The sequence below is a fragment of the Misgurnus anguillicaudatus genome, chromosome 4 (assembly GCF_027580225.2).
Source record: "Misgurnus anguillicaudatus chromosome 4, ASM2758022v2, whole genome shotgun sequence".
Classification (NCBI taxonomy): domain Eukaryota; kingdom Metazoa; phylum Chordata; class Actinopteri; order Cypriniformes; family Cobitidae; genus Misgurnus; species Misgurnus anguillicaudatus.
The window spans coordinates 34,607,372-34,627,500 of record NC_073340.2 but is presented as its reverse complement, the minus strand read 5'-3'; the positions used below and the strand labels follow the sequence as shown (position 1 = coordinate 34,627,500).

The 20,129-nt window shown below is 36.4% G+C and overlaps 2 protein-coding genes across 3 annotated transcripts in view; one reads left to right on the top strand and one right to left on the bottom strand.

The window, feature by feature from the left end:
* The window catches only part of dock1 (dedicator of cytokinesis 1), a 333,542-nt gene that overhangs the window by 139,951 nt on the left and 173,462 nt on the right, over nt 1–20,129 (top strand). The window lies entirely within an intron of this gene.
* LOC129421493 (inhibitory synaptic factor 2A) overlaps nt 599–20,129 on the bottom strand; it is a 45,252-nt gene continuing 25,721 nt past the window's right edge. Inside the window, exon 4 of the mRNA XM_055177083.2 lies at nt 599–1,213. Within this exon, the coding sequence (XP_055033058.2) occupies nt 1,027–1,213 (187 nt within the window). The 3' untranslated portion in view covers nt 599–1,026. The remainder of the gene's footprint in view (nt 1,214–20,129) is intronic.

Below are 20,129 nucleotides of genomic sequence, written 5' to 3'. Positions count from 1 at the left end.
GACATGGTTACAGATCTGCAGGTCGGAGGTCATGTATGTAACATCCTCAACCGTGCATGTATGAATGGAAGTGAGCGCTGAATCATCGCACACTTTATGGTGATTGGTTGAGATTTCCCATCAAAGTTTCCCCCCAAAATCATACATAGTTGTATTTTTTAAAAACAAAGTTGAAATAAACTTTAAGGGTTAAAGTGTATCTTATAATTTCAATAATCCAATAAACCTTTAAGCGAGTTACAAGTTTATATAGTGTATCTAGAAAATCTTTAAATGCTTGATTAATATGAATCTAGAAAAATAAGTCATACTGTTTTTCATATTTTTTCCAAGTAATAATAGTATATGAAAGTTCGTAAATTCACAGAGGCTTGTAGCGATTATTTCCATATAAATCCTGAATGAGGCATTGCTATGAATTTCACCGTTGGTCAGGAAGTCATTATGTCCTCTGGAAAGTTGTCCCTCTCGTGTTATTCCTTAAAATCCATAAAGAAGTCCTCGGTGAGATATCACCAGTGCGTCAGAAGACTTGTGCTTTGCTTTAATGTTGTAATTTCCATGAGAAGAGACTGAATAAAAGCTTGCATCCTTCCATTTTATGTTTAAAACATCCACCTGATTTTCCAAATTCTCAGCAGGAGCGTCTATAAAAATCAGGAGAAGAAATTATATTTTGTAAAGAAGGATTTGTTATTGATCCAGGCCGTCTCAGCTTCAAATAATTTCACGCTGTTCTGCATGAGAGGATTCATTACAGTCCTTTTTTTCTTAAGCAAATTTTATTTTTTCCACCAAGTATACACGTTCTGTATGCTAGCTGATGTGTACTCAATCCAAGTGCAACCATATTAAAAGTACTGATGGCAATAAAAGCAAATGTGAACTAGCCTGATCAAAACAGGTGTTAAAAAGCAAGAGGAATCGATGCTTCTGAAACGCTGCATCCAGTCATTAAACTCCATCTTATGAAGTAAATAAAGTCGAGCAGAACGCTGTGTAATCCTGCAGAGGTTTATGAGTTGTTCATGACAGAAACCAGAGTTTCCAGCGTGCATGTTTCTTTGACTCGGCTTTGGACTTGCGTTTGGGTGTGGAGCTGATGATCTCCTGAGGGTACGAGAGAGGGGGGAACAGAGATTCCTCCACGGGACAAAGTCTCTTCATCAGTGGTTGTAGTTTATCTTCCTGCAGTTTAAAGTCCAGCTCCACACTGTAACACAGAAACACAGAGACACTTACTGTAGGGGCGTTTCCCAAACGGGGTTTAGATTAATCCAGGACTAGGCCTTGGTTATATTAGGACCTTACAAAAAGCATTACTGATGTGCATCTTGAGACGAAACAATGGCACTGATATATGTTAAGTAATGTCAGAGCAAGATGCATTTTAGTCTGGGAATGGTGTAAGCCCTGTCCAAGAAAGTGTATGTGTTGAAGGAATTTTATTAAAAAATATATTAAAAAATCTACCCAAAAATCATGTTGTTATGGTTGAACATCAGCACCCACTTCACTTGGCATAGTCATTATAAAATAAATTGATTGATTCATTTGTTCGTTTGTTCAGTTGTTCACTCATTTGTCTGTTCACTCATGTGTTCGATCACTTGTTCTTTTGTCCGTTCACACATTCATTTGTTTGTTCGTCGTTCGTTTATTCACTCATTCATTCGTTTGTTCTTCATTTATTCATTCACTCGTTTGTTCATTCATTCGTTCCCTCAATCGTTCCCTCAATCGTTCATTCACTCGATCATTTGTTCACACATTTGTTCGTTTATTGGCTAATTAATTTGTTCGTTCACTCATTCATTGTAAGTCCTTTCACTCATTCATTTGTTTATTCACTTGTTTGTTTGTTCCACTCACTCATTTATTTGTTTGTTCATTAATTTCTTTGTTCACTCATTTGTTTGTTAATTCGTTCACTCAATTGTTCATTCACTCGATCATTTGTTCACACATTTGTTAGTTTATTGACTAATTCATTTGTTTGTTCACTCATTCATTTGTTTGTCCTTTCACTCAATCATTTGTTTGTTCACTCATGTGTTCAATCACTCGTTTTTTTCCGTTCAAACACATTAATTTGTTTGTTCGTCCGTTCACTCATTAATTTTTGTTCACTCATTCGTTTGTTCACTCATTCATTTGTTTGTTCTTCATTTCTTCGTTCACTCATTTGTTCGTTCATTCGTTCCCTCAATCGTTCATTCACTCGATCATTCGTTCACACATCGTTCGTTTATTGGCTAATTAATTTGTTCGTTCACTCATATTGTTAGTCCTTTCACTCATTCATTTGTTTATTCACTTGTTCGTTTGTTCCACTCACTCATTTATTGGTTTGTTCATTAATTTCTTTGTTCACTCATTTGTTTGTTCACTCATTCACTCGATCATTTGTTCACACATTTTTTCGTTTATTGACTAATTCATTTGTTCGTTCACTCATTCATTTGTTTGTCCTTTCACTCAATCATTTGTTTGTTCACTCATGTGTTCAATCACTCGTTTTTTTCCGTTCACACATTAATTTGTTTGTTCGTCCGTTCACTCATTAATTTTTGTTCACTCATTCATTTGTTTGTTCTTCATTTCTTAGTTCACTCATTTGTTCATTTATTTGTTCACTCAATCGTTCATTCACTCGATCATTCGTTCACACATTGGTTCGTTTATTGACTAATTCATTTGTTCATTCACTAATTCATTGTTTGTCCTTTCACTCATTCATTTGTTTATTCACTTGTTTGTTTGTTCACTCATTTATTTGTTTGTTCACTCATGTGTTCAATCACTCCTTCGTTCGTTCATTCTTTCACTTGATCGTTTGTTCGTCCATTCACTCATTATGTTGTTTGTTCCCTCATTTGTTCATTCACTCCTTCGTTCGTTCGTTCATTCTTTCACTTGATCGTTTGTTCGTCCATTCACTCATTCATTTGTTTGTTCACTCGTTTGTTTGTTCACTCATTTATTTGTTTGTTCACTAAATCGTTTGTTCACTGGTTCGTTTGTTCACTCGATCTTTCATTCACTCATTCATTTGTTGTTTACTTGTTTGTTAGTTCATTCACCCGTTCATTTGTTCATTCACTCGTTCGTTTATTCACTCGTTTATTTGTTCATTCACTCGTTCGTTTGTTCACTCGTTTATTTGTTCAATCACTCATTCATACATTTGTTCACTCACTTCCTTGGTTCATTCACTCATTCATTGGTTCATTTGTTTACTCGTTCATTCATTCATTCGTTTGTTCACTGACTCATTTATTTGTTCACTCGCTCATTCATTGCATTGTCAAATTGGTCTTGGTTGTTCAAAGTTAACTCTTTTGCATCAACCAAAATGCTGCTCTGTAATATCCTGTACATCATCCTGTGTATATATATGTGTGTGTGTGTGTGTGTGTGTGTGTGTGTGTGTGTGTGTGTGTGTGTGTGTGTGTGTGTGTAAGTATAAGCCCCATCTCTTATGTGCATTTTGTTCTTGTGGGTGGTGAATTGTGGGATTAATCCTCTGGAGCCTCTTTCTTATGTGCCAGAGATAATCCATAGTCCACTATACATCTCCTGGGATGAGTCACATTAAACTGCACGATTAGAGAGCAGAGATGAACGCTAAGAGGTTCAAGTGACGCTGAATGAGCTAAAGAGAAAGGACACAGAGAAAGATTAGTTTTTTTACTTTAGTTTACTGCACTTTCTGTGGTGATTGTACTTTCTCTTAAATTTAAATTATTGTGTGCGCACAGTCAGACCCTGACTTTTGTGGCATTATTCGTTTATTTGTTGTTATCAAACGAATCTCTTAAACTCTGACATCTGATTGAATGAACCATGCTTTGATGTCAGTGACTAATTACTGGTCTCTGTGATTTGGTGTTAAATATCTGAAATGAGTCAGAATGCGCACAGTCTAATTTTGAGCTACAGTCAAAAGAAAGTATAAATATCGATTTAGGTTGAAATTGAGTTTAAAAAAAAAAAAGTTCATTAAGCAATCCTCTAGCAATCCTATTGCTCTAAATAGTCTTTAAACATTTAAAATAATCTTTAGTTGTAACTTTTGTGAGAGGTGTACCATCCTAAATGCTTAATCTAATACATTAGGGTGGTCCTTATAATAGGTCAATTTTTTTTTATGTTTATCTCTCACCCCCTAAATGTGCTAGGATATCAATATAAACACACTGTGCAAAATTCTGAATTGTTCCTACAATATCTAAAGGTTGCTCAAAACCTTTGAATATTTCCGAAATCACATATTTTTGCAAAAACTGTACCATTTAAAAACGCACAACACACATAAAACTTGCTTCTTGGAGGTTAACTTTGTTCCAGTTATTTCAGTCTCTTCTGATCTGAGTAAGCATATAGCGGACTTGCATCTTGTTGCTTCAGCCATTGTCTCACTGTATATTGTCTATTGTGCTTCATTCACATTGAAGCTTTCTTGCTTAGAAAGACAAAACACAACTAAAACAGGAGTTTTAATTGCATGGAGCATGGTCAAATAAGTCCATTGCTGTCATAAGTATGTAAGGAATAATTGACGACGGGCCATTGAATTATAAGAAAATAATGCACACCAAGGTGGTGTGCATTATTTTCAAATAATTCAATGGCCCGTCGTCAATTATTCCGCTTATACCACGGTTACCACAAACATTGCTCTGGTGCCTATTTTTAAGACATTTGAAAAGTTAGGTGTGCGGTTTACAGAAAAATAATCAACACCCATAGAACATTTCTCAGCCAATCAGAATGCAGCATTCAACAGACCCGTGGCATAAATATTATTAAACAATTATACATGCTAGCACAAAGTATCACATAATACGCAAATGTGTTAAACTTCAAAGGTCTTGAGCAACCTCGAAATATTAATTAATATTGAAAAATGTTGCCCCTTTTTTTTATTCAAACATATTGGTGAAGTGATAGCATGAACTTTTAAAGGTGAAAAAACCCTAGTGGATGTAAATATTACTCAAAAATGGATGTGAAAGGTGTAATATAAGGTATGTCTGTGTCATTAGATATTTTGTTGAACAACCAGCACGTTTTTTATGTGTGTGTTTCTTTTACTATGCATGCAGAGCTCAATGCAGCAATTAACAAATGAATCAGACAGCACAGACTGTACTCTTAACAATATAAGCATGATCTGATTATATAGAGAAACATACACACCGCATTCATTATCTTAAGAAGTCTCAAGAAGCTCTTTGAACAACCTGTTAAGACTTTTAGTTATTTACAGTACAGAGCTGCTTGCTGTGATGATAAATCTGTTGTTTAATCCACTTTGCAGGTCTGTAATTTAGGGAGATAAGTGGTTTGTAGTGGTGAGAGTAGTTAAATTGTTAGAGTTAGGGTATCTTGTTCAATTTTTTTTTTTTTTAAGTTTTTGGACATCTGGATATTTTTCAGCAATACAAGTTGCAAATATGTATGATACCACTCTCTTGACTGTTTTGATTTGCATTTATGCATTAACTCTATCAAGAGCGACTTACACTGCATTCAGTTTAATTCTTTTTTTGCATGTGCGTTCCCAAGGATCGAACCCATAACCTTTGCCAAGCTACCCCTTAAACCATTGTCCAGGGCTATCACGATTGGCTAACAGTTAATTGTCTTATAAATCATGATGGTTATGACGATAAATTGGCTGTTTTATTGTTTTGACATTTAATTATAATAAATGTTTTTGTTCATGAAATATTTTTCACACATTATTGTGATTATTTAAAGTAAATCTTCTGGCAGTAAATATTAATACACATAACACACATTTAAAAGTAATTATTTAATGCATATATCTTTCAAAAACTGAAAATTTGCTTTAAACTGTCAGTTACGGAGCGTATCATTTATACACATGCTGCAGCTCCCCCTTGTGTTTTTTAAAGAGATGTGCAATCATTGCGGTGATATGAAATCATTGCGATGAGGTCAAACAATCGCGATGAGACGATTATTTAATCATTGTGACATCCCTACCATTGATCCACAAAAACCTGTGTTTCCTATGATAATCTCTTTTTTCATAGACCTGACATTGTACATCCTGTTGTTGAATATTATTTCTTTATCGTTGAAGAATAAAATCGTTTAGTTCCCAAAAGCTCTTAATATTTTGGTTTAACGGGAGAATTAATTTTATTTTCTAAATCGAAGCTCGGTCCCCGTGAGACATGAAGGATAATACAGTGCTCACGATTTCTAACTCCAAAATCAATGTTTAATATTTTTCTCTAGATCAATATGGTCCCCCACAAATAAACTAGAACATTACTGGAGTAGAGCGCAGGGAAGTGGCCGTCAAGAAAATGTCAATATTTCATTTGCATTCCAAAATCAACCACGCTGTAACCGCGATAAAAGCGAATGAGGTTGCGAATCCACCGGCAGAGATGTGTTGTTCTTTATTGTCTGACACGCTTTAATTTCTTTCTTTCTGACGTTTGGGTTTGCGTCGTTCATTGATCCTCTCTCTTGGTTTTTGCTTTCCTCCCACGACTGTTGTGAAACAAGAGTCTTGACGTATTTCTCTGTTTCTAAGCCTCTAATTAGGATGAGAATAGCATTGATAAGAGCCGTCTATCCCTGCTCATTGCCCCTGCACGCCCGTTTGTGTGCGGCTTAGTGCTTTCTTTTATGTGTCAGAGGTTTTGTTTCCTGTATCCCTCTGGATGTGAAGTAGTTTGATTGTGTTTCGCTCCTCCTCTTTAAGCTCATTAACGTGGAGGCTCTCGCATCCCGTTGTCACGGTAACATGTAACAGGGGAGACGCGTTCGCTTTGTGGTTAAGTGCTTGTGATGTATGCATTTATGTTAAATGCTCGAGTGAGAATAAAGAGAATAAAGTACCCAAACTTCTGCATGCATCTCAAGTTTTTGGTGTAAACTTTTGACAGTGTATAGATCTGGTTGTGTCTCAAGTATTATACATAATAGAAAAATCAACCTGTTCTTGACACACATTGATTTTTTTTGGTTGTCAAAAAATATCTTCCATTATACCACAGGCCTGTTAAATTCTGTAATCTGGTTGGCTGAGAAATGTTCCATAGGTGTTGATTATTTTTCAGTAAACCGCACACCTAACTTGTCAAATGTCAATAATAATAATAATAATAGGCACCAGAGCAATGTTTGTGGTAATGGTGGTTTTTTGAATTATAAGAAAATGAAGCACACTCTGCTTCACTTTGTGCCGCATTACCACCTTGGGTGTGCATTATTTTCTTATAATTCAACAGCCCGTCTTCAATTATTCATTACTTATTTAATACAATATCCATAAAGAATGAAAATGTACTATGGTTTTACTAACACTAAAACCAGAAAGTCATGCAGTTAAACCACAAATTAACCATGGCTTTGGTACAATAACTATAGTTAAACCATGTTTTTTGTGTCTAATAAAACCATAATTTTACAAATGGTAATCAATTAAAAGGAAAGGCAACATGGTGCAGGGTAGGGATGGGCACGAGTACTCGATTGCTCGAGTACTCGAACGTGGCACCGATGATCGATCATGAAAACGATGATCTTGCATTTTATGCAGATAGATGCACGTTGTACATTTATGTTGTATAAAGGCCTAATATTATTCAGAGTGCGTCATATAGAAAGTGCATCAGTTTGTGTTTATTAACCCTTTAGTTTCACTTCATCACACAGCTTTTCCGGTTAGAGGTTTTTGATAAAAACATTAATAATCTAGTATGTGTTCATTTTGCTGTCATAGTTTCTTCAAAATTAAGTTTTATTTGAGTGTTTTTAATAAAAATACATTTTCACCATGACGTACACGCCCCCGTCCATTTGATTGCCCCGCCCCCAGTTAATCGAGTACTCGTTTTTCAAACCTATGGATTAATCAAAATGAAAAAATGACAAATGCACATCCCTAGTTCAGGGTTCCCCGCAGAAAATTTGTTGGTTAAGGTGGTGTGTGGCAATCAAAGGGGAGGGGCGTAAGCGTCATGATGAAAATATTTTAGAAATAGTATTGAGAAATAGTTCTCACAGACACGCGTTTTATCAACTGGCTATCCTCCAGACAGTTGACGGACCATTTCGGGCCATGGTGTGAAGCGTGTCCGCGCTATTCTCCGAGATGTTTTATCAACTGGCTATCCTCCAGACAGTGACGGACCACATCTTTCTCTCAGTTGGCTGTGTGGCGCGCATGCCCGCTCAGGGTGTGAAACGCCTCCGTGCTATTCTCCGAGATGCACTTGATGGCCTTTTGTGCAGCTAATTATTTATTTATTTTTTGGACGACCTAGTTAAGGCGGTAGGGTTTTACTTAGGCGGGCCACCCGAACTGCAACATGCTGCGGGAAACCCTGTGGTTAATAAATTTTTACTATAATTTTCCATGGTTCATTTTTGTAAGGGTCTGAAGAGCTTTTTGTCTTCGTTAACTATCCCACAACGCACCTGTTTTTTAGTCATTTTGTTGGAATAGGATAGGAATATTTGGCCAAGATACAACGATTTGAAAATCTGGTGCCAGCGCTGTTGTGTCTGGGTTTGTATAAATCATTAATTGCATCCAGAATGAAGCATGCACGAAAATCTCAGAAAAATTAAGAACTGATGGTCATATTTTGCCAATGAAACAAAGTGACAAATAAAGTGATGTTTAAAAGATTTTTAAGTTGTATGCAAAATCCCCTTTGCTCAACATTCGAGAGGGCCCCTCAGTTTCCATGGGCATAATGCCTCTGGCTGTAATGACCTTGTTGACTAAATGGGGGAAGTTGTAAGCTTTTACATACTGTATGTAAACTAAACTTGAATGGGAAATCCCCAAAGGAATGATTAGCAAAGCAAAGTTTTTTAGGCGCGTTTCTGGCCAATTTTGATCGCGATTTTGCTGCATCCACTCACAAAAATAGTTTTAAAATATTTACAGTAGGGATGGGCGATAAATCGCATACTATATCATGCGCATCTCGTCAGTAAAGCCGGTTCCTTGATTAGAAGTAAATCAGCTGCTTTCAGATGGAGCGGCATTTACTACACAAAGCCGTAATTCACTGACAAGCTGTGCCATATCACATACATATCGCAGGTGATACGTCCGTGATAATGCAAAATTGCCCTGATTGTAAGTGAACTACAGCTTTGTGTAGTAAATGCCGCTCCATCTGAAAGCAGCTGATTTACTTCTATTCAATGAACGGGCTTTACTGACGAAATACGCAATGACAATCATATGCAAATTATCGCCCATCCCTAATTTACAGTATAGGAAATAAAAAAAAAAAATCAACCTGTTCTTGACTCACTTTGAATTTTTTTGGTTGTCAAAAAATATCTTCCATTATACCACAGGCCTGTTCAATTCTGTAATCTGGTTGGCTGAGAAATGTTCCATAGGTGTTGATTATTTTTGAGTATACCGCACACCTAACTTGTCAAATGTCTTAATAATTGCTGCATCCACTCACAAAAATAGTTTTAAAATATTTACAGTAGGGATGGGCGATAAATCGCATGCTATATCATGCGCATCTCGTCAGTAAAGCCGGTTCCTTGATTAGAAGTAAATCAGCTGCTTTCAGATGGAGCGGCATTTACTACACAAAGCCGTAGTTCACTGACAAGCTTTGCCATATCACATACATATCGCAGGTGATACGTCCGCGATAATGCGAAATTGCCCTGATTGTAAGTGAACTACAGCTTTGTGTAGTAAATGCCGTTCCATCTGAAAGCAGCTGATTTACTTCTATTCAAGGAACGGGCTTTACTGACGAAATACGCAATGACAATCATATGCAAATTATCGCCCATCCCTAATTTACAGTATAGGAAATAAAATATCTTCATGGAACGGAGCATGGTTTTTACATAATATAATAATGAATTTTGGCATGATTATGGATAATGTATTTTTAGCTTTTTCTACAAATATACCTATGCGATTCACGACCAGGGTCACATTTGGTAAGTAGATCCTATCACTAGGTGAAAAAAAAACTTTTTGAGTCATTTCAGACGTAAGGTAAATATTTGCAAACACAGTAAATATCAAGGATTAAATGTACATAGCTGCAAAGATTTGTTAGCTTGTTTTGTTAGTCGGATTTGGCAGTCTGTTGTGTTTGTGTGCTTTTGGAAGCGACACCGGACTGACGCTCGAGTGAAAGTGAATCTGTCTCTCATTAGCACCAGATGCCCTCTCATCATCTGCGTCTGTGAGTAAACACCGGGCCGCACGCCGCTGGCTCTTTCTTTCTCTCTCTCTCTCTCTCGCGCACTGCTTTCGTTGAGAATCGTTTTACAAGACCTTCTGCCGTCTGTCATATTTCTCTCCGCTCATCCAAGCAGATCTGCAAGCCTGCAGTGCATAACTGACATCGCTCGTAGGAACACAGAGACGCTGAAAAAACCAGCGGGTCGAGGTCTTTCACTGGAGAAATGTGGTTTCAGTGAAGGAAGTCTGCTATCTCAAGCTCATTAGCAGAGGAACAGTGTGTCCAGATAATCATCTCGGTGAGAAAGCCACTCGCAGGAGCTTTTAATAAAACATTCATTCATTCTTCTTTCTCTACCTTTCTCTCTTTCTTTCTCTGTCTGTGTGTTGAGGTGTAATACATTTCTCACACGCCTTAACAAGCCCCTTTAATGTGCTTTATTACAAATGGCTGTCACAAAGGAAAGTCTGAAAATGACTCTTTCATTTCCTTCCTTCGTCTTGTTTGGGTCTGTGCTTGAGGGCGAGAGAGACTCATTCATGTCTGTCTATATGCGAGAAACGGGGGGCAGAAGCTATCGCTGACACTTACAGAAGTGGCCGGTGCATTGTAAGCACACGGTGCGTTTGTTATGTCCGTATCAAACATCAGTAGTCTAGAGAGAGAGTTATCTTCAGATGTCTTAAACCAGTTATTTTGGGTAGCTGGCTATAAATGTCAACATGAACTAACTGTTATCAGGAAGATTTGCTTCAAACTGTCGTTGGGCCATAACGGTAGCACTGTAGAGTTTGTTTTGAGGCCCCATGAATATCATTGATATGGAGATAGATGGATCTTATAATTCACATAGAACAACAATGGATCACGAAATACTGTCGAGGAACTTCAAAATTGATCTGTGTTACAGTATCTAAAGCAAGACTATACAACACTAAACAAGTTTATTGCTCTTGCACTTTTAATGCTCCGGCTCTTTCTCGTCTTTCTTGTCAAAGTTGTTACTGTATCACGAGCAAGCATCACGTCACAACAACATCGATTCATCAACATCATCACACACTGCATTGATTTATTCACACTGCATTTATAACTAGGGTTGCAAAATTCTGGGAATTTTCATGGCTGGAAAATTTCATGGGAATTAACAGGAATATATGGCAATTAATGGGAATAAACAGACAAAATTGCATTGTTGCCTACAACAGGGAACTTAAATGTAGTTAACTCTTTCCCCGCTATTGAAGAGTTAACTCGACAATAAAGAAAAATGCTTCCCTCCAATGACGAGATTTTACGGCAATCCATATTTCCGGTACTATCCACCAGGTGGCGCCCTTACCCAACTTATAAAACACTGAAGCATCCACTAAGGCCAAACAGTAAAAACTCAGTCTATGTTTTGAAAATTGATCTGTGTTATATAAAGCGAGGCTTTACAACACTATACAAGTTTATTGCTCTTGACTTACTCTTGCACTTTTAATGCTCCGGCTCTTTCTCTTCTTTCTTGTCAAAGTTGTTACTGTATTGTGAGCAAGCAGCACGTCACAACAACATTGATTCAACATCCAATGCTGCATTGATTTATTCACACTGCATTTATAACTAGGTTGCAAAATTCTGGTAATTTTTTAAGGCTGGTAACTTTCCATGGGAATTAACGGGAATATATGGAAATTTATGGGAATAAACTGGGAATTTGACAAAAATTGCACAGTTGCCTACAACAGGAAGCTTAAATGTAGTTAACTCTTTCCCCGCCATTGACAAGTCAACTCGACAATAAAGAAAATGTTTCCCTGCCAATGACGAGTTTTTACGGCGATCCATATTTCCGCCAATTCCACCAGGTGGGGCTCTTACCCAACTTATAAAATACTGAAGCATCCACTAAGGCCAAACAGTAAAAACTCAGTCTATGTTTTGAAAATTGATTTGTGTTATATAAAGCGAAACTATACAACACTATACAATTTATTGCTCTTCACTTCGTCTTGCACTTTTAATGCTCCAGCTCTTTCTCGTCTTTCTCCTCAAAGTTGCTACTTTATCACAATCAACAAGAACGTCACAACAACATTGATTCAACATCAGATTGCATTGATTTATTCACACTGCATTTATAACTAATGATGCCAAATTCTGGGAATTTTCAAGGCTGGAAACTTTCCATGGGAATTAACAGGACTATATGGGAATTAATGGGAATAAACTGGGAATTTGACAAAATTGCACAATTGCCTACAACAGTGAACTTAAATGTAGTTAACTCTTTCTCCACCATTGACGAGTCAACTTGACAATAAAGAAAAACGCTTCCCTGCCAATGACGAGTTTTTATGGCAATCCATATTTCTGCTAGTATCCACCAGGTGGCGCTCTTACCCAACTTATAAAATACTGAAGCATCCACTCAGGCCAGACAGTAAAAACTCAGTCTCAGTAAAAGTCTCAGTCACATGTACACAGCACACTGCTTACTGAAGGCCCATTGAGGCCACACCCCCTGCATGAGCTCTCGTTCTTCCATAACATGCACAGATCATTTCTTGAAGGCAGGAAATCAGATATCTAAAAGCAAGCTAGCACTATTTTATTGAACATTTATGAGGCTAGCTATCATGTAGCTGCTCTTCTACATTCTTATGCTCATAAAGTCTTCATTTATTTTTAAAAACAATCCTTCAGAGATCATTAAAACTGAAGGACTTTTGATCAAATAAATCCATGGCTTAATGAGCGTAAGTATCAGAATTCCTCCAAATCTGTATTACCTTGCATGCATGTCTGCTTATGACCAAACAAAATGTTTATGTTTGTATATGACATAGTTTATATAAGTTTCCAAATAATTCCCATAAATTCCCATAAATATTGTGCAGCACAATATTCACTTTACCTTAAAAATCTCATTTTCATAATCGTTTGAATCAAACATTAAAAGCAAAACTCAATTCTGATTAATCGGAGGGTCCACACTGCATATTCGAACCCGGCTCTCCTGCATGAGCACTACGGTTTAGCATGCATTATCCCCCTGTTCACAAACCAAGCACTTAAGTCTGGATTTGTTTTTGTGACTCCATTAAGCTCTGCCTATTAAACACGGTTATCTCTCACCTAATAGACCCTTAGAGATCTCTATCCCAGTCGGACCGCCACATTAAGAAAAGCAGCCTAGCGTGATGAAATGCGATGACACGGCTACCAGGCGAACAAAGCTCGGAAGAAGAGTTTTCAGCGGCTAGGCTTCAAATAAATGAAACACTTTTAAGTCCTCGCTATAGCTACACGGTATGTTTCCTCTCCTGAGTTTAGTGATCACCCGAGGAAAAAAGAAAAGAAATTAATTGAAACTCTCTCCGTCTACTTTTCACATGAATAACGTTAGGCACGTCCGCCACGGGCAGACCGGCAGAATCCTTTCTTAAGGGGGAATGAAAGCCGCAGAATTGATGCGGAGAGCTGAACTGAACTGATGGAGGGATAATGATGCAGGAAATGAGAGGTGTAAGAGGAAAGTAAAAATGCAGAGCGATGTGAGAAGGTTAGGCCTGTAAAATCTCTATTCAGCTATTTTGCTGTCTTCTGTATACATTGACAGCTGCTCTGCTCGAAGTTATATGGATGACAGAATCACATTGAGTTTGAAAGACTCCAGGCTGTGAGGTTAACTAAACTCTATTGGCTATTTTAAAAGTGGGAGGAGCCACTCAATATGTCCCGCCCTTATTTCCGGTTTTATTACATCTAAGTTCCAAATGGCACACAACGGACTTGTGGACTTCCTCAGAGTCCACACTTTAATGACATCATGTAGTGCAGTCCACGAGTCATATTTTGGGACAGACTCGAGTGTCACGATGGAAATAGAAAGAGAAGTGGTGACCTTCTCCCATCCGTCGTCTGATTACTCTTTTTGAAGGACTTATGGGTTGGTAAAGTGTGTGGAGCCTGCAGCAGTGCGGGCTTCACTGAAGACTACATCAAGGGTGCAAAGGGGGCGCTGATGAGCACACTTCGGAGCGTAAAAATGACAGATGGGACACCCTACGGATTCGTAGGTTGAGTATGCGCAATTTAAGGCCACGAGACCGAAAGTCCACACGAAGTAATTAACAGTGGCCAAATTTGAACCTGTAGGTTCTCAAAGGTTAAATGTCATAGCTAATTCAAATATACTTTCAGTTTTAACTTACACATTTAACTGCGTTAACATTTTCTGACCTGTAGGAGTGTAACTTCACATATACAACACAATGTAAAAAAAATGCTAGAGATCGACCAATATATCTGCTTCCTGATATTTTCCCCGATATATATCGGATATCGGATTTGTAATATCGGATTGACGATAAACGCCGCCATTTCGTCACAGCAACTGCAACGTGCACAGCAAATATGACGGCGGAGTGACGCGACTTCATTAAAAGGACTTTGAGTATACTTACTTTGCTTTAATTAATCAACTTATTTAACATAACAGACATAATGCACAAATGAGATGTGTTATAAATGCCTGATGCATGTATGCAGCTTGGCTAAGAAATTAAGACAAACGCAGAGTCACATAAACTAATCCATCAAATCCTGTCCCAATAACAACGTAGCTTAGCATGAATAAAACAGTCATAAATGAATGCTTGGTGAAATTAAAACTCTGAATTAAATGAGTTTTTCTATTATTTATATTTATTAGTAGCCTTGTAAAATAACGTTCATATTGCTGTTCAATTAACAGGTCGAAGACTGAAGCACAGCCACCATGTAGCAAACTTTTAACAAGATTTACACTAAATTATATTAACATTTACAAGATAAACATTATTTTGCTAAAACATCTAAATAAACGTTTGTGGATATTAATTAATTAATTATTACCTCCACCAGCTGTCGCAGTTTGATACAGTTAATGTGCGAGTAAAAGCATAGATAAACAGCGCTTTGTCAACAGCCATTTCATAAACGTAACCAACTAAATATTTATTATTTTGACATAAAATACCACTAAAAAAATTCAAAGACATATAAGCTGTTTTGTTTGTTACTTTCCTGACAATGTATTATTTCAGTGATAATATATATTAAATTCATATTAGACTGAAAAAAAAGATTCATTCAATTTACTCGTTTTTTTTAAGGTAAGTGGTCGCAATCAATTTATTTAAGCTACATTTAAACAACAACAACAGCAAACATAATAGAAAAAACAAACAAAACAAAAAACTTTTGTTTAAAAGTAGCTTAAATAAACTGATTGCAACCACTTACCTTAAAAAATTGAGTAAATTGAATGAATCATTTTTTTCAATGATATTCTTCACTCTTTCAGACCCCTCTATTTATTACTTTATATGCAAAGAGGGAGTGATTGTGATTATTATTATAAGGGGTTGTTCAGTTCAGTAGTGTTGTATTAATTGTGTCAAAAACAGTTGTATAACAGTAAATAAAAATCAGTTCAGCATACCGGTTATCGGCACGTAAGCATCCAAATATTTGGTATCGGTATCCATTTAAAAAAAATCAGTATTGGTCTCTACAAAAAACTCAGATCAGAGTTTAAAGTTTCTGGTAAGAGTTTGATTTTTGCAGTTTAATATATTTATCCTATTTTTTTTTCAAAATACATGCCCCTGAGTGTTTAGTATAGGGACGAAGCTTGGTCTGATGTTGTTATGCTGGTGGTGAGATTGAAGAGCAGAGGTCTGAGCTCTTGTGTTTTCTGTCATGAGATTTCTCCTCCCTGGCGTATTATGCTAAGTAGACCACTTTGGCTTCTTCAGACTGAACTCTATTAGCATGATTTACGTGGATGTAACGCCATTCTGTTTGTCATCTGTAAACAAGGGTGGGTTTATGTACACACACACACACACACACACACACACACACACACACACACACACACACACACACACACACACTGAACTATAGTCAAACAAATCTTTGAGAAATTACCAATAAAATTACCTGAATAAACAGGATGGGCAATGTTTTTGATAATGTGAAGGTGGGATGTATTATTTTTAAAAGTTTAGACACACCTGCTCATTTTATTGATTACTTTGTAGCATAACCGTAAAGCAATAAACTATAATAAAATGCAAATATGAAAATAATCTAGTTAAGCTTTTCCAATTAATTTTCTTTTTTCCATATGTAGTTCAGATTTTTTTCTACAATCATTTGAATTAAAAGATTTTGACCATCGTGAGAATCAATTCAAGTGTGTTAAACTTTCTTTAAGTAGTTTGAACAGGTTAATTGAAACCAGTTGTCCAAAAGAATCAATTGGCTGCAATGAATCAGGTAAACATTGAGTAGATAATATCATGATCCTCTAACTGTGCTACGTCTCGATTCATTTATCCACCTGAGCTGAGGATTCTTTCACTAGAGAGATTTCTGCTCCCTCATGTTGAGTATTTTCTCCGGTCTGCGTGTAATTAGATTGCTGTTAATCCTCTCCTTTGCTTCAAAGGGAGCTGCTAAATTTGATTTCTTGTCTTTTGCTTGTCGACTTCAGGGAGTTTTGCCTTTTCACATGGCCAGGGGAGCTCATGTCACTTTGACACTTGCTATCTACGGCACTGTTTAGTTCTCCTGAGACACTTCCCAAGATTTATCTCACTTATGCTCAACATCAGATTAAAATACAGGTGTTTGCCAGGTTTGCACACTTTTTAATATCTGGTTCACTCAAAAATGGGAGAAAATGCCATCATTCACATCACACAGTTTTAAACGCGTTTTTTTAAAGTGGAGTATTCAGGCTGTTACTTTCTATACTCTTGGAAAACTGTACCCTTTCAGTACCCTAAGGTTCCATTTTGTACCTTTACAGGTAAGCCTATACAAAACATAATACAATGTACATTTTGAGGTATATTACTGTATTTAAGAACCTATTGTGCAACTTTAAAGGTACAGTTAAAGTTTTTTTTAACTGTAACATTTAACTTGTCTTAAAGGTCTTTTAAAAAACCAAAAAGGTGCAACTTTTCAGTGTGTTGTATACTCATAAAGGTACAAAAATGGACCTTTGAGGGTACCATCCCAGTGAAAGAAAAAGTAGAGTTTTCAATCTCTTTTTCTAACAGTATACAATGTAAGTGGAGAATGATTAATACTGCTAAAAATACTTTAAAGCTAACACTTTAGGTTGTATTTGATAACATTAGTAAATGCATTAGCTGAACTAACGATGAACAATATAGTTTCAGCATATATTAATCTTTGTTAGTTTTAGTTAATGCCAATACAATTGTTCATGTTAGTTTTTTGTGCATTAACTAATGTTAACATTCACACATTTTGATTTTAAATATTTAAAATATGCATTAGGGCTGGGACAACGCGTCGACGTAATCGACGGCATCGACGCAAAAAATACGTCGACACAAAATATGCGCGTCGATTCGTCAGACCCAAAAAGGCGGCGCCGTAGAATAGTAGCAATGCGAGTGGCTTCAGTCCAAGCCGGTTTCACACAGCAAGTGTGAGCAGTACGTGCGGCGTGTGTTTTTTTCAGCCCCCATGTTAACAAGCATGCACCCCGCCGCATGAGCAGCGCGAGCTCGCGGCTCTGTAGCAACAGTGCTGCAATCGTTTCTGCGTCAGTTCTGCTGCGCTGCTCATGCTCAATTAAAGTGAAAGTGCTTTGTTTATGGTTTAAATGCTCGTGGATTGACGCGAAAAAGTGTCATTTTACCTTAAAATCATGAATGTGAAGTGTGTTTTAAACAGTCATGACTTTGAGCAATTTAACAGAAAGCAATGAAATATGTCACTGTTGCCAGAAGACTGCGCTTTCATTCACTCTCTGTCCAGCAGTAAATGAGTCCTAGTCTATCTTAACAAACTTAAGAGAAAGAGATTTAATAATATATGTGCTTCTTAAGTCTATAATTGTGTTTATATCTGTCATTAAATGGACTAGAACAGCACGAAAACAATGTGGATTAAACAAATCAAGTTATAAAAGTTACACTGACCATCAAAAGGCACATTGAAGAGGTTTTGCTCATAAATGCATGTAAAATAAAGTAATTTGAACTTGAGATTTTTTATACTGTTACTAAACTACACAGTATGAGCTGCCAACGCTTTATTGAATGCTACCTCTGACTAAGAATGCAGTATTTTGCACTTGTATAGTCTTTTTTATTTTGAAATTTTAAGAGCAATGAACATATATTGAAATGTTTACATTCAGATATGTAAATCAACATGTATAAATTGCTATTAGTTAATTAATGGGGAGATAATCGAGAATCGAATCGAATCGAAGTCGAATCGGACTGATAAAATGAATCGTTAGATGAATCGATGCATCGAAAAAATAATCGCTAGATTAATCGTTTAAAAAAATAATCGTTTATCCCAGCCCTAATATGCATGCAGAGAATGGTTTGCCATTCTCTCAAAAAAATCTTGAACATTTTTCTTAAACACTAAATTCAAGAAAAATTTCAAGAAAAATTTGCTTACCCCATTGGCAGATTTTTTTTGCTTGTTTTAGGCACAAAATCACTTATATTTGATATTTTTGGTCTAAAAACTAGACTTATTTTCTTGGGTCGTTTTGCTCATCAAGAAAAAGCATCTTTAAGAATTTTTAGATATTTTACTGAAAACAAGACAAACATTTTGAAAATAATTTTTTGCAATGCACACTGCACAAAAATATTAAATGTAAGTGAATTTGTGCATAAAATAAGCCAAAAAAAAAAGAAAAATGAACTTTTGTCTTAAATGCTTAATTCAAGAAGAATTTGCTTGCCATTGCTTGTTGTATGCACAAATTCACTTAAATTTAATATTTTTCTTTTCTTAGGTCATTTTGCGCATCAATAATTTTTAGATATTTGTACTAAAAACAAGACAAAAATACCATAAAGTAATTTTTTGCCGTGTGGGTTGTTCTTTTTCACTTTTTCTAGGTTGATAGAAGCACTGGGGATCCAATTATAGCACTTAAACATGAAGAAAGTCAGATTTTGATGATATGTCCCTTTTAAATAAAATGCCACAAAAAATTGTCTGAAGTCAAAGTGCAAAAAAATTGCCAAATCTTAATTTTTTTTCCTTAAACACTTAATTCAAGAAATAAATCAAGAAACATTTCGTATCCCATTGGAAGATTTTTTTTGCATGTTTTAAGCACAAATTTACTTAAATTGTCTAAAAACTAGACTAGTCATTTTGCTCATCAAGAAAATACATCTTGATTTAAAGATGCAGTATGTAAATTTTACTGGCATCTTGTGATGAGGTTAAGAATTGCAACCAACGGCTCAGCCCACTGCTCACCTCTCGCTTTCGAAACGCATTGAGAAGCTACAGTAGCCGCCACCGAAAAAAACATGTCATCGTCGGAGACAAAAATGTTTGTCCGTTAAGGGCTTCTGTAGAAACGTGGTGGCACAAAATGTCGACTTCCACGTAAGGGGAACCTTGTACATGTAGATAAAAACATCTCATTCTAAGGTAATAAAACATAATGATTCATTATAAGAAGGTCTTTATACACACATGATAATGTAATTTTGTATATAATATTGCATTTCTGTCAAGAGATCCTTCTAAAAATTACACACTGCACCTTTAAGAATTTTAGATATTTGTACAAAAAATAAGGGACGCGCAAAAATCTAACATGTTATTCAATGAAAAAAACTTGTTTTCCGAGCTCTCCAATCTAATATCCAAGGATATTACTACCTGTCATTTACCCAGAATCCCTAGGGCACACACACACACACACACATACAGTATATGGACCGAATCACTCCTGCGATCTTCACACACGATGCTCCTTTATGCACTAGAGACAGAAACACACTTACAGAGCTGTTGAACAATCTGACCTTCAGACACACAGGAAAA